The 15,100-nt window shown below is 33.1% G+C and overlaps 1 protein-coding gene across 12 annotated transcripts in view; it reads right to left on the minus strand.

Moving 5' to 3' along the window:
* The window catches only part of Ccdc88a (coiled-coil domain containing 88A), a 154,430-nt gene that overhangs the window by 43,601 nt on the left and 95,729 nt on the right, over positions 1–15,100 (minus strand). For 10 of the 12 annotated variants that reach the window (XR_778647.3, XM_010615864.2, XM_010615862.3 and 7 more), the window contains exons 13-17: positions 11,451–11,635; positions 10,449–10,586; positions 7,209–8,279; positions 5,385–5,512; positions 1,887–2,028 (exon numbers count right to left, since the gene is read on the minus strand). Coding sequence is in view for 11 of the 12 variants with exons in the window: in XM_010615864.2 (XP_010614166.1) it covers positions 1,887–2,028; positions 5,385–5,512; positions 7,209–8,279; positions 10,449–10,586; positions 11,451–11,635 (1,664 nt within the window). In the remaining variant the exon portion in view is untranslated. The remainder of the gene's footprint in view (positions 1–1,886; positions 2,029–5,384; positions 5,513–7,208; positions 8,280–10,448; positions 10,587–11,450; positions 11,636–15,100) is intronic. The other 2 variants (XM_010615863.3, XM_010615855.3) reach the window with 1 other exon arrangement.

Here is a 15,100-nt window from a genome sequence, read left to right on the forward strand (position 1 = left end):
TTGTTTCATGTATTTTGAAGTTGTTATTAAGTATGTAAACATTCACTTTTTTTTTGGTACCGGGGATCGAACTTGGGTCCTTGCACTTGCGAGGCAGGCAGTGGAACCACTGAGCTAAATCCCCAGGCCCTCAATCTTTTATCTTTATGTTAAAATGACTCCTTTATAACTGTGAAATAAACTCCTCAGTCCAGGTATTTATTTATTGCTCTAAAATTTACTTTGTCTTCTATTAATATAGCCACGATAGTATTCTTTTGGTTAGGGTTAGAATTACCATTTTTCATCAAAGTTTTATAGGCAGCATCTGGTTAGGCCCTGTCCTTTTGGCTAAAAAAGACTATGGAATTTTAAATCTATACTTTTAGACCTGAAACATAACATATACCAACCCCACACCCACATTTATTTTCTTGTTGAGTAGCTTCATGGGGTTGACTTTTTTTTATAACCCACAGATATTAATTTGGTAAAAATTTCAGGACATAAAGCAAATAAAGAAAATGCAGCACCAAGACTTATTTTACTATTTATAGATACTCATTTATGTTAACTAAGCAAAGTTCTACAACTTATTCTATAACAACGTATGTTCCACGGCAAAGTATGTGACAAATACTAGTAATGATGGTGTAGGCAAATGGTCAACAAAACTTTCTCTCTTTTGCATAAAAAAATACAAGTTTAATTGTTTCTCTAGAAACCTTGTAGTAAATTTGAACACTTATGTTTCTAGGCATTATCAGTTTTAGGAAAAATGAACCCAATTGGTATTGTATTTAGATTGGAAGAACTATTAATACCCAACAGAAAGTCTTATCTCTAAATTCTCGATGAAGCAACTTTTATGACTGGTATGTGCATAATGGGAGGTGTGTGTTTGTGTGTATGTGTGAGAGATAGGGTTTCACTGTGTAGTCCAGGCTGTCCTCAGACTCAGTTATCCCTCTGCCTCAGCCTTCCAAGTGCTGGGATTACAGGTATACATCACCATACCTGACTGCAATAGAAATCTTAATAAAAATCTATGCCTTTGGAGTTGCCAGAGATAATGACTGCTGTGAAGCATGAGGTTACAAAGCCAGGTAAACTCCCCTTTACATCCAATGTAAATCTCATCTCACATCTAAGGCACTACTTGGTGGGAAGGTTGCAGGCAATTATATGAAAATGGACATGTGACACAGCCCTGTTATCTATTTGTATTTCCTCTAGTGTTTTGAGTACAGTAGTTTTAAATGTGGCCTACGGTAATCTGTCTAAATGTTTAGTTGACCTTAAAACCACTCCTGGGGCAATGCAGAGATCATAAAAGGAGCAATAAATCAAACAAGACTGTTTCATCAGCTAACACTGTGGAATGGGCAAATCTCTAATGTTTCAATTACTTACTTAGGGAAAACAGGCTCATTTCACTAAATAATCCCAACTGTATCACAAGAAAACAGGCATAGAGAGGACCTCACACTTATGAGGACTTGTTTATTTTATACCATAAATATGATTTCCCTCTACTTGGTATCTTCACAGTGACATATTTGCCTATCAAAATCTTATCTGGCTTCTCATTGAGAAGAGTGCCAAACTGAAATGTCTATCATATTGTTTACTCAGGGAAATACATCTCTTTCCCATCCCACCATAATTCTAGTATGTTCCCAACTGCATGAGGGACACTATATGCATGAATTAGGATTGAATAAATTATAGCATATAATCCCTACATTAATCATACCACAAAGATCTGTCTAGGAATGCTCTCAAATTTATGAAAATGTAAGAAATAGATTAAATAGAAAATGATGTTTTGGTTTTTATTTTCTACTTTACACATTTGTCCAAATATTCACAAAATAAATAACATTCTTTCCCATTAAATCACTTACTGTTTTAAGTTCTTGGCGCAATTGCTGGTTATAATTTGTGGATTCTTCTAATCGAGCTTCTAAAGCAGCAATTTTTTCTTCTTTTATTTCAAGAGACTTCTTAAGAGTGGATTCTAATTTTGATTCCAAAAGTTTATACCTACTATTCAAATACAAAAGTAATATGGTTCATCACTGGAGGCTAGAAAATAATTTTTAAATATAATTATGACCACAAAAATTGATGCCATAAATAAGCCTTACAAAAGTCTTTTTGTTTTAAGAGACAAATTAAATTAACTTCTTTTTACTGCCCGAATGAATCCCTCTTAAAAAAAAAAAAAAAGTATTCCTGGTCATGAAGCAATAACAACAACAACAAAATCAATAAGTGAACAGACCTCCAGAATACATCCTAGATTGTCGAAAGCAACAATTTATGCTCAAAAAAGGAATTTGGAAGATTTAACTCCAAAATATTCCTTTTTGTTTTATAAGATTAAAATCAGTCTTATAAAGTGGATGGATTTTTCAAGTCATCAAAGGATTTGCATCTATTATTAAGTAAAGTATTTACACAAAGGCCAATGAATAATTAAGAATTAAAAACTATTGAAGACTATCTTTAGTGTACAGAATAGTTATATCAAAAAGGGTAATGACAGGTCCATGATATAGGATGGCAATAGAAAGATAGATGCAACCATCAATATTCTAGTTACACTCTTTTTGAATGATGGAATGTGAATAAATTATTAGATAACATTTTTAAAAAAAAGGATGGCATATGAACATAATTTGAGTGTACTATGAACCAAATATTGATTAATTCATTTCTTATACCTAAAGATCATGAAGACAAAACCAAATACAAACTTAAAAGTATATGTAAGATAAAGGTGTAGGGAAAGTGGGAAGGGTAGGGGAAAGGGAATAAGGGAAAAGAAAAAAATATGAGAAAATGAAAAAATGGAAATAAAGTGTCTATAAATGGGGAGAGGAGGAGGGGGTGAAGGGAGGGCAGGGACAAGGGGGAAAATGAGAACCAAGACCTGTCATGTAAAGGTACAAGATCCCAATAATAAATGTAACTGTACTGTATTCCTAAAATGTACCAATAAACTCTATTTTTAAAAAAAGTATATGTAAGACATTTTAACACATTCTGTTATAGTAATTTGTATGTATATAGATTTCTGCTCGTCAGATTTTAAGTACACTGAAAACAGAGAATAAATATCATTGTTAGTATTGGTTTGAATCAACAATTTTTTGGGGGGGACACCGGGGATCGAACTTAAGCCCTTGTGTTTGCAAGGCAGACGGCAGTACCACTAAGCTAAATCCCTGGCCCCAACAAATATTTTTAATGCATTTATTAAGTTTGATTTTGGATATGTTAAAATGTGATATGGGTTGCTTCTGGACTATCCTGACAGTAGTGCAGAGTAAGCAGAGAAAAGTAAAATCTCAGGTGAGATGATAGGAATGCTCAACACACAAAATGAATGGCCAAAGAACTAAAAAGAAAACTACAGGAAAGAAATGCAATAAAAAAAAAAAAAAGACACAGGCTAAAAAGAGTGATCATATCTATTTAAAACTCTACCACCAAACTTACTTTCTTGCATTTTAATGTTCATTTATACATTCAACTCCATAACTATCCTATAAATTCCTTTATGGCAAAATAACAATAACAGCTGTATCTTCAAAGGAAGTCAGAAGGAGTAACATTAGAAAAAGATGAAACTAATAAAGTAATGATAGATATCATCTAAGGTTGATATGATATAAAAAGTGGCAGATTAAAAGAATTGATGTTTGTGAACCTTTCTTTGTAACATAAAAGCTTACACACTATTAAAGAAGGTGGATTAGTGGCTTAAGACACTTTCCTATTTCCCTAAATCTGATCATGGTTATCATTTGCTCTCAATCCCATCTTCATGTCCAGTGCTTTCATTATATAAATAGGTGCAGAAGAAATCCATCATATTATGCCTTACATCTTTCTTATCTCTGTAAAAAGCGCATGCTTTATGTTTTTGTACAAATGTGTCTGTCTGAATGAAATGTCCTTTGCTGCTGTTTCCACTTTGAAAACTTCTATCATTCTTTAATGCTTCAGCTGAAGCCTTATTGCTTTTTAAATTCTTCATGATCAACAGAAAACAAAAAGCTCAATTAACACTATCTAAATGTATGAATTAGTTTGGGAAGAAGCGGCCAAAAAAACAGACCACTCAGACCCAGATTAATAAATTTATATCAGAATCAATCAGGGCAATGGTATAGTTTTTAATCTGTTTTCTTTTGTCAAAAACATGCAGTGCATAACAGGAATCTAAAAGAAGTGGTGCATAATCAGTATCTACATGAAAAGGCAGTCAATTAAAATGGCACTTTGACTTTTCTGATTCAAGCAAATATTTTCTCATGAAATATTCTAAGTATTAATTCATTAATACTTGCCTGACTTAAACAGAATGTTGGAATGAATGCCTAAAATTATTTCAACTGTTGCACAATTGACCTTTTAATTTTTTAGAAAAAATTTTGGGTACGGGGGATCAAACTCAGGACCTCAGGCTTGCCATGCAGGTGCTATGCCACTGAGCTAAATCCCCAGCCACAGTGTAATTTATTTTTAATATTTTAAAAACTACATTAGCAAATGCCAAATAATAAGCATTAGTTTTTCCTAATTTGTGTTCTTGAGACAGAGTCTATGTAGTCCAAACTGACCTTGAACTATGTAACCCAGGCTACCCTTGAAGTTGCAGCAATGGCTTTTTAATTTGTATATACCGTTCTATATACATTAATATTGAATATGTTTCATAACAATAATAATGGGTAGGTAATAAAATATAAATTATAAAAATTCCAATGAACTAAAATCCAGTCTATATATAAAATAATATTATTAATAATAGAGAATCCATTCTAGCTGGAATCAATTAGACCAATGGATGCTAAGCAGTATACTACCTGAAAATCAGAATAAATCTAGTTGATAGGCTAATTACTGTGGAAGTATAGAAATATTCTTTAAATCTATGTTAATCATTTTTAATTTAAAGGGTATATAAGCTAGTTTTTATCTTGTTTGTAAAGTCTGTTTTTAACATAATTTTTGTTTTATTTCTCAGTATATATTCCCTTGTTTCACACTTTTCCTCCATTTTTTGAAGTTCCTATTCTGACGAAATAAAGCACGGAGGTATTTAAGCATATGATACAAGTGAAAAATAACTTGAGTATTTTATGAGAGGGAGGTTGGTTGTTGATGCTTTATTCTATTTTCATTATAGCCTCTGATCTTCCACTACATGGTGACATCCTGTTTTATAACTGTATTTATATTATATTAAAATTTATATACATGATAGAGTTGTCTTTGATTTTTCTCTAAGGGAAGAGTTGTTTCTGTAGCCAGTACTAAGTGTTTTCTCCAGAGAGTACAGGAAAGAACTTGAGCAAAATAATTTCAACTGTTTGCCAAATAGTACTCACCTGTCATCAGTACTTTGTTCATCATGTAAGAGTCTCTCTTTATTTAACCCTATCTTCTCAAGCTCATGAGTTAATTTTTCGAGATCATTGCTCATTTGTTGAGTCTTCAATTTTTCACTCACCAAATCCTTATTTTAAAAGGAATGCACAACTCACTTAAGTGTCAAGAACATAAAAATCTAAGAAGTCAGCCAAGATTCTAATTGTTATCATCCAGGAATACATATAATTTGAACCAGGGATGAAATAGATACTGTAAATGAATCTTTCTATTATCATTAAAAAGTAATTAAGCAATGAAGTTACAGCACAGGTGAAACAATTCTTTCTGTTCTTGTGCTAATACTTTTTAAACCCTAATGTTAAAAACTAAATGGGAGAAACTCTTTTGAATATCCACATTAGGTTTGAAAACTGTTACAGAGAAAATAAAAAAAAAATACACATCTTTAATAATGAGCAGAAACTTTAATGCAATTCCTTATTACGCAAGTACACTGTATAACACTTCCTGTCGCAAGTCCCTTTCTCCAGGTGGAAAAGCTAAAATATTGATTTTAAGAACTAGATGTTCTTAGAAGTTCAGGCACAGAGAGGCTGGGAATTTAGCTCAGTGGTGCCACTGCCTGTCTCCCAAGTACAAGGTCCTGAGTTCAATCCCTTGTACCATACACACAAAATCAGGTACAAGGAACTTCATGTCTGCACAACTACTGAACAACAGAAAGAAAATAGTAAGGTCCCTTCATTGCCTTCTTAGCATAAATGCAAACTGCCCAATGCAACTTTTAGCCAGAGTGAATGCTTTTTTCCTCCTTATTGAACATAAAGGGTTAGTTATCAAACGTTGCAGTGCATTATCAGAAAAAAAAAAGCCAAACATACTATCTTATCTATACCAATTGTGCTTTAAAAGATATATTACCAATTTTCACTCATAAATCTTCAGAATTATTTTTTTATTTTTTAGGCAGGTTTCACTTTTTTCCAGACTGGCCTTAAACTCATTTGCAGCACAGGCTGGTTTGGAATTCTCAGAGATATTTCTGTCTCAGCCTCCTGGGAGATGGGATTATACTGGGGCTACAACACTGGGTTCAGAGTTATTCTTTTTTTTTTTTTTGGTACCAGGGATCAAACTTGGGACCTTGTGCTTGCAAAGCAGGCGGTGGAACCACTGAGCTAAATCCCAGCCCCAGAGTTATTCTTAATACACAGATCCTTGCAACTATCAGTTGTTCAGTATTTGACCTTTAAATTGAAACTTGATTTGCATTTTTTTGCTTTTTAAAAATTCATGGGGTCTAGAATCTGAAAGATTTGGGTTTGAATCTAGAAATTCAACTCTGCTGTGCAATCCTCAATGATTTTGAAACTGTTTTCTAATATGAAAAAATGAAGATAATATAAAAAAGGACTGGTTAAAAATTATAAACACATGTAGTTCAACTTATATGTAATTCCTTAGCAAAGTACTTGGCACACAGCACTCAACAAATAGTAGCTATAATGCCTTCTAATATATTTAGTATTCAGTAAAAGGGCTTCAGATATTTTACTTCAAAATTAAAGTTCAAAATTCTAATGAAATTTACTAATCAGCTATTCCAGAAAAACTTTATTACTACAAAGCTTTAAAAATAGTTTATATTTTATAAAATCTTACTTAACTATACTACTTGTTACTACAAGTCATATAATTTTCAGAGTAACAAAAATAGGAAACTTGGAAGTTGTTTTTACTGATGATTCCAATTAAACTTAAGCAAATCTGGGGTTAAAATATAAATAAAATCTGCCTTAAATTTAAGTAAATATATTTACCTCACGTAACGTAACCAAAGTTTTTAGGTCAATAGTTGCTCTTTTCACAAGTTCCTTATTTTCTTTCTCTAATTCTTTCAGACGAACACAAGAGTCTTTATATATACCAATTTCTTTGAACAGGGTTTTGTTTTCTTTTTCTAAATTTCCAATCTTCACATTATTTTCTTCTAATGTAGTATCTTTTATTTCTGCTTGCTGTCGTAGTCTCTTATTTTCTTTCTCTAATTGTTTCTTATCCTTTTCTAGTTGTGATGTCTCTTGCTCTAATGATTTATTTTCTTTTTCTAATTGTTCTAGTCTTTTGCTAGATATTTTCAATTCTTCTAGGTTTTTTTGCAATGTTTGATTTTCCATTTCTAAGTCTTGTAGTTCACTCTCTAACTGCTGGATTTTTTTATTGCTATTTTCCAGAGCTTTCTGTAACCTTTGATTTTCTGTATCTAATCCCTGGTAGCTAAGTTCCAAGCGCTCTGTTTTCTTGAAAGATGCTTTCATGAGCTCCAAACCCTTTTTAAGTTGCTCTTTTTCACTTTCTAGCTCCTTGTTTTCTAGTTGTAGCTGAGCCATTTTCATGCTTGCACACTTCAATGACTCAACATTCCTTCGCAGTTCTAAGTTTTCCACGTCAAGTTGGGAATTCTCTTTTTCTAATGATTCTAACTGAAAAGTAAGGTTTTTAAAGCTATCCAATGTTTTTTTTAATTTTCTATTTTCTCTTTCTAGCTCTGAATTTTCTTGCTCTAGGGCCTCTATTTTTTCACAAGTAATTTTTAAATTAGTTATCTTTTTCTGTAACAATTCATTTTCTTTTTCAAGATGATGCAACTCATTTTCAAGTTCTTCTGCCCGTTCTCCTTTTTCTTTATAATGTTCCAATTCTTTTCTAATTTGTCTTTTTTCATATTCAATCTTGTTTAGCTTGCTACTTGTTTCTTTAATTGACTCATGTAGAATTTTGTTTTCTTTTTCAATGTCTTTCACCCTTGCTTCAGCACTTATTTGAGAGCGCTGTCTCAAGGAAGACACTGTCTGATTCAGATGTTCATTTTCCTGTTCCAATATTTTAATCTAATTAAAAAAATAAAGAAGAAAAATTTAAACTAGATGAGCAAAAGCTAAGTATTTCTAATTACATACTTTTTAACCTTCCAAAAACTAATAGGGAAACAACATAAAGGAGTGCTAGAAAGGACATGTTACTTTTAATTTGACAAGTATTTCCTGAAAGACTACTGTATATATGTATTATCAGCTCACTTTAGTTCATGTCTTTGTGTTAGTTCACAATTTAAAGGAATGGTTAAGAGACATGTATTTACTATTGATCAAAATGGTCTTCAGATTTATAGTTAACATGCTTTAAATTCATATATAAATAAAGATGAAATACATACACATACATCGTTGAAGACAAGGTTTTACTTTCACCAAATAATTTATTTTTCTTGTTTTGAGACATGGTCTCCCTTTATAGCCTAGGCTGCCTTGACCTTAATGATCCTCCTGCCCTAGCCTACCAAGTACTGGAATAATGAGTGTCACCACACCAGCTAAAACTTTTTATAATTTCTATACAAGTAGGTTTTCAGTAAATGTGTGCACGCGTTTGTGCATGTAAGTATATTCATTCCTAAAAATAATGGTAATTAGATACTTCTTTGTGATACATTTGATAAATTCATTTAACTTGTAGCATAGCTTAATATTGGAAACTTGTAAAAAAAAACAGACTCATACTTAGCTCTAGAATTTTTGTTCTGTACATTAGAGAAATGTGAATTATTACTAGTAGTCTGAGGACTAGGGAAAATATAAAACAAATTAAAAAAAAATTCAAAATGGCAAGTCACTCAATCTATCCAGATCTCAGTTTCCTCAAATATAAGAATGATCGGGACAGGGACTTAGCTCAGTGGTTCCGTTCCTGCCTCACAAGTGCAAGGACCAGAGTTCGATCCCCGGTACCAAAAAAAAAAAAAAAAGAATGATCAATAAAGAGTTGAAAGTAAATCTGATAGTATCTAAAATGTCTGCTGCCACCATACTTCTCCCTCTTTAGTTGGGTACAACTGCATTTCTCTGCAATTCTATTAAGGAAGGGCTTTAAAATCAGCAGTACTCTTCTGTAGATACTTCTTAAAAGTACAGGTACAGGGCTGGGGATTTAGCTCAGTGGTTCTGCCCCTGCCTTGCAAGCACAAGGTCCTGAATTCGATCCCTGGGACCAAAAAAAACAAACGAAAAAAAAACAAAAAGTATAAGTACTGCAAAATTTTATTCTAGATTATTGTTAAACATGCTGGCAATTAACTAAATTATCTCTCCAATTTTTCTAAAATATGATGTATAGAAAATGAGGTACAATGACATAATAGCTCCTCCTTATCAATGAGAATATATTCAAAGATCTCCAGTGTATATCTAAAACTGAATTGTACTGAACCATGCATGTACTCCTTCCTGTTGTTTCCTCTACACACCTACAATAAAATTTAATTTACAAATTAGGTACAGTAAGTGATTAACAATAGTTTATTGTAAACCTCAGCGTATTTTTTCTTATTCATTTAAGAACTTTCACCTTTTCACTTTTAACAGAAGCACTTAATAGCTTTCCTTTTCTTGTTTTTCTTTGTTTATTTTGAGACAAGGTCTTCCTGTGTAGTTCAGGGTGACCTTGAACTCACTAGGTAGTCCAGGTTGACCTTGAATTGATGGGAATCCTCTTGCCTCAGCCCCCACCAAGATCTGGGGTTACAAGTGTATGCCACCACACCCAGCTCTTGGCATATCTGAATTATTAGTATCATTTATCTTAAAATTAGGGACCAAGAGAGTGCACTGTGACGCTATGACAGTTGGCCAGAAAAAACAGTAACAGGGAAGATAGTATATACAGCATGAATACTCTGGACAGGATGATTCACATTCCAGGCAGGATAAAGCAGAAGGTCAGGAGAATTCACCACACTACTTGGAATGGCACATAATTTAAAACTTACAAATGGTTCATTTATAATTTTCAATGAAAAGCTTTTGGGATGAGGTTATCTATAACTGGAACTGTAGAAACCAAAACTTTACATACTATGGAGGAACTGCTGTTTTTACTTTAAATTCTAAAGAATTCTAAGATATTTTCTTTTAATGTTTTATGAATATTTTGTTTGCATATACTTGAACTTTTGTTAATAAATTTTAAAATATGTTCTTTGCTTAAGTAAGAAATTTATGAACCTGTCTCTCTGAATTTTCTCTAAGTGTTTCAATTGTTTTTTCAAGCTGTGCCTTCTCCTTCATTAGATCCTTGCTCAAATTCTGACAATTATGAAGACTTTGCTTTTCTTGAATTATCTCATTTTCAAGGATTTCAACCTAGAGAAAATTAAATCACAAAACAAAATGTAAATATTTTGCAACACAAGAAACATACCAAAAGATAATCCTTGAATAAAGGATAGAACTTTAATATCCAAATGGTAAAATTTAAGAATTCAGTATAAAAATTAGGTGCTACTGCATACTAATAATAGCTATATGAAATATATAGATATGATTTGCTTATCCTCTGAATATATTAGGGCAAATTTCTATTTCTAAACACAAAGACAAATCTAAATGAGTAAATGATAATGATAAACTATATGAGGACCGAGCAAATATTACTGAAAGATTCTTTTAGATTAAATGGATTTATAATGTGAAATTTTAATTGTAGTCACAGAATTTTAGTGAACAAGAGCAAGGAAGAGAATATAAAAAGCATAAAAGAAAACATGAGAAACTGTGGTATTAAATTCAATGAGGAAGGAAGAAGGAACTTTGTTTAAAATGAGAAAAGTAAGCATAAAGAGAAAAGTGAACGAAACTGTAACAAACACTTGTATTTTAAATTTAAATTTATATTGCTTGATGTATTTTAAAGATGTAATGTTACTGGTCAATAAGTATGGACTATCAATTACAAACTAGAAACATGCCTAATGATGGATGATATTACTATATAACATATTCAAATTATGTAATTCTAAAAATCTAGAAAAGAACTTTATCACTTGGCCCTACAATGTTCCCCCAAACCTCATATATTAAAAGCACATTTATCTTTCACTCTAAATGTACAATGTATCTTTAATATTGTTTCAACTTACGGAAATTTTTACATGTCCGTAGAGTAGATGTGCTAATCATTCTCATATAAATTAATACTATAAGAGGAAACATTATATTTTTGTTTACCTTTTTACTTAGCCTTTGATTTTCTTTCTCAAATTTTAGGATTTTGGAAGTATTGCCTTCTGTAGAATCCATATTACTTCGAAGCTCTTCTACAGTTTTTGTTAAACTCTGGTTTTCCATCTCCAACTTCAACAACCTACTGGATGTCAGCTCATTCACCTCATGGCCCAAGGATTTTTGTGGTGCTGTAATGTTGAAGATATGCTATCAGTAAGACTGTTTCCTCTTTGCTATTTGAAATATTTGAGTGTTAATGTTAAATTCATACCTCATCTTTATAAAAAATTAGTAATTATATAAGTAGACATAATTTCAAGGAAACACAAATGAAGAATTTTTAATATACAGAATTTAACCTGAAGAGATGACAGAGTTCCAGTTTTAGTTTCATGAGAAATTAACTACATTATACTCAACCAATCTTAGGTTATTTCAAAAAATTTAGGAGGGGGTGAAGGGAGGGCAGGGACAAGGGGAATAAATGAGAACCAAGACCTTTCATGTAAAGGTACAAGATCCCAATAATGAATGTAACTGTACTGTATACCTAAAATGTACCAATAAACTCAATAAAAAAAAAACAAAAAAAAATTTAGATACTACCTTGTAATCCCACAGAGTTACTGTGTGACTAAAATTTAAGAAATATGAAGCATATCCTAAACAAAACCTTCAAAAATTAAAAACCAGACAGAGGAACAATCCTAATATGGCTTGCAAAGAGTCTAAACAGTACATGCTGGTCATTTAATTGAAAATAAAAAACTGATGCTAAGCTTATATGGGAAGTATACTATTTTGCCAAGAGAAAACATTCTGTAAGCAGATTTCAGCATTAATTTTTTAAAATAAGAAAAACTTGGTGTCTACTTCTGTAAATTCTTTAAAATGAGACAAAATAGTTATTTTTAATAAATTTATAATAGCAGACTTATAAAATATTTTGATGATGTAAAACTACTAGGATAGGCAGAGGAAGAAAGATCACTTGAGGGTATGGTCCAGAACAGCATAGCTGAAGGTAGATTCCAGCTAGGGATCTGCTCTGAGCCCAAAGGCTCGGGCAATCCTGCCCAGCCAAGGTCAGGAAAGAGCTGCAGGGGTGCAAAACCTTCAATAGGACGCCCACCCCATAGCATCAATGGTTTGAACCCAGGAATTGGTGTACTGGTGATTAGCAGAGAAAAGGCATCTTGGTAGCTTGGTGAGAATTGAAGACCACTGGGTGAGCAAAAAGTGGTCTCAAGAGAGGCACAGCAGGCTGCATCTACTGAAATGAGAAGACATGGAAACAAGTCCCAAAACCAGACTTCCAGATCACCTAAGGCAACCACAAAGGGAAAAAAGGTGGAACAATCTGATATTCAACTACCTCGTCTTCCTGAATGAGCTACAAAAGAGATCTGAAAAAAAATGAAGTCAGAAATAATTTCTCAGATAACAGCAGAGATTATGCCCATAGTGTAAGACATGATTAATAAATCTAGAGTGAACACAGATAAAAATAGAGGAGCTAAGGAACATGATGGAATCTCAACATAGGAAACAAATGGAATCCATAAAATAGATGCAAACAGACTTCCAGGAAATTAAAAACTCCACTGAAAGTTTATGCAGAAGAATGAGCCAATGCAAAGATAGAATTTCAAATATAGAAGAGAGGATTGCAATTAGTGAGCAAGAAAAGAAAAATTTCCTAAAAATAGTAAGGGACCATGAGATATCACTCCAACAGCTGCTAGATGATGCAAAGAAAAATAATGTAAGAGTGATCAGAGTCAACAAAGAAACAGCAGAGTGTGCAGACAACATTAAAAAAACTTCACAAAAATAACGGCAGAAAACTTCCCAAGTAGGGAAAAACAATTTGACATACAGATAAGTAAGGCATATAGGAATCCAGCCAATATGATATATAAAAAAAGTCTACACATAGGCATATAATGGCTAAGATTCCAAAAAGCCAACCAAAAAACAAAATTCTGCAAATAGAGAAACAAATCACATACAAAGTAAAGCCTATCAGAATCACAGCAGACTTCTTAACACAAACCCTCCAGGCAAGAGCTTGGAGTGATGTATTTCAAGCCCTAAAGGAAAACAGCCTCCAACCTAGATTGATGAATCCTGCAAAACTATCTTTCAAAACTGATGGAGAAATAAGATACTTTCATGACAAAGAACACCTTAGAAACTTCATGAATACCAAATCAGCGCTCCAGAAAAGTTTAAACAATATACTAGGAAATGACAATGAGGATAACAACCCCAGGAAGCCCAGCACAATGAATCCATCTGGCATGACAAGAAATTAAATGAAAAGGGAGAATCCAACAATAAAAAAAAGTCATGACAAGGATAAGTCAATACATATCAGTTATAGCCACTAATGTTAATGGTCTCAATTCACCAATCAAAAGAAATAAACTGGTGGCAGGCAGCGACATTGTTCCACCCCACCCCCACGCTCTCAGATCCCCTGACTGTGCCAGTCCTTGGACCTACTCCACAGAGACATGGCTGGTTATAAAGGGTGATTTTTCTGAGCTCCCAAATTTGAACATCTTTAAAGAAGGGGCAGGGGAAACCTGTGATAGAACTCTCTGGAGTTCAACCCTGCAGGAGATTGAGGAGCTCAAATTGGTCCTTGTGGCCTGAGGTGAGTCTGCTATCCCTCTGCTGGGTATCTCTCCAAAAGAATTAAAAGAATCATACCACAGTGATATATGTGCACCCATGTTTATAGCGGCACAGTTTGTAATAGCTAAAACTTGGAAACAGCCCATCTGCCCATCAATTGGAAACTGGACAAAGAAGACGTGGTTTTTTTTTCTATAAAATGGAATACTACTCAGCCATAAAGAATGAGAAAGTAGATTCATTCATAGTTAAATGGGTACATTTTGAGGATATACTCCTAAGTGAAATAAATAAGTCACACATGTGTAAAGACTGAATAGTTTCTCTGGAATGAAAAACTAAAATAGTACTTAAGATCCTAACAAGATAATTAGCAATGTGAAATAGAAGAAAAGCGCTAAAGGTGTAGGGACAGTGGGAAGGGTAGAGGAAGGGGAATGAAGGAAAGGGAAAAAAATGTGAGAAAATGTAAAAATGGAATTAAATTGTTTGTAGGTGGGGAGGAGAGAAGGGGGTGAAAGGAGAGTGGGGACAAGGGGAAAAAATGAGCTAAGACCTGTCATGTAAAGGTACAAGATCCCAGTAATGAATGTAACTGTACTGTATACCTAGAATGTACCAATAGATTCAATTAAAAAAAAAAAAAAAGAAAGAAATTGCCAGAATGGGTCAAGAACCAAGAGCCAACAATATGCTGCATACAAGAAACACACTTAATTCAAATAGAGATTCACAGACTGAAAAGTTGAAGAGTGGAAAACAATACTCCATGTGACAGGAACCTGAAAAAATATAGGAATAGCTATCCTCTTTGCAGATCACGTGGATTTCAAACCAACACTGATTAAGAGAGACAAAAAAGTTTCCACTGCATTGATTTCTGCGCTAAACTTTATAATTTCCTCTCTTGTTCGAGCTTTGGGTTTTTCTTGCTCTTGTTTCTTCTAGGAGTCTAAGGTTCATCATTAGGTTATTTTAGCTCGCTCTGTTTTCCTAGTGTGGGCATTCAG

This window comes from Fukomys damarensis, unplaced genomic scaffold, assembly GCF_012274545.1.
Source record: "Fukomys damarensis isolate Sample0158 unplaced genomic scaffold, DMR_v1.0_HiC HiC_scaffold_2, whole genome shotgun sequence".
Taxonomy (NCBI): domain Eukaryota; kingdom Metazoa; phylum Chordata; class Mammalia; order Rodentia; family Bathyergidae; genus Fukomys; species Fukomys damarensis.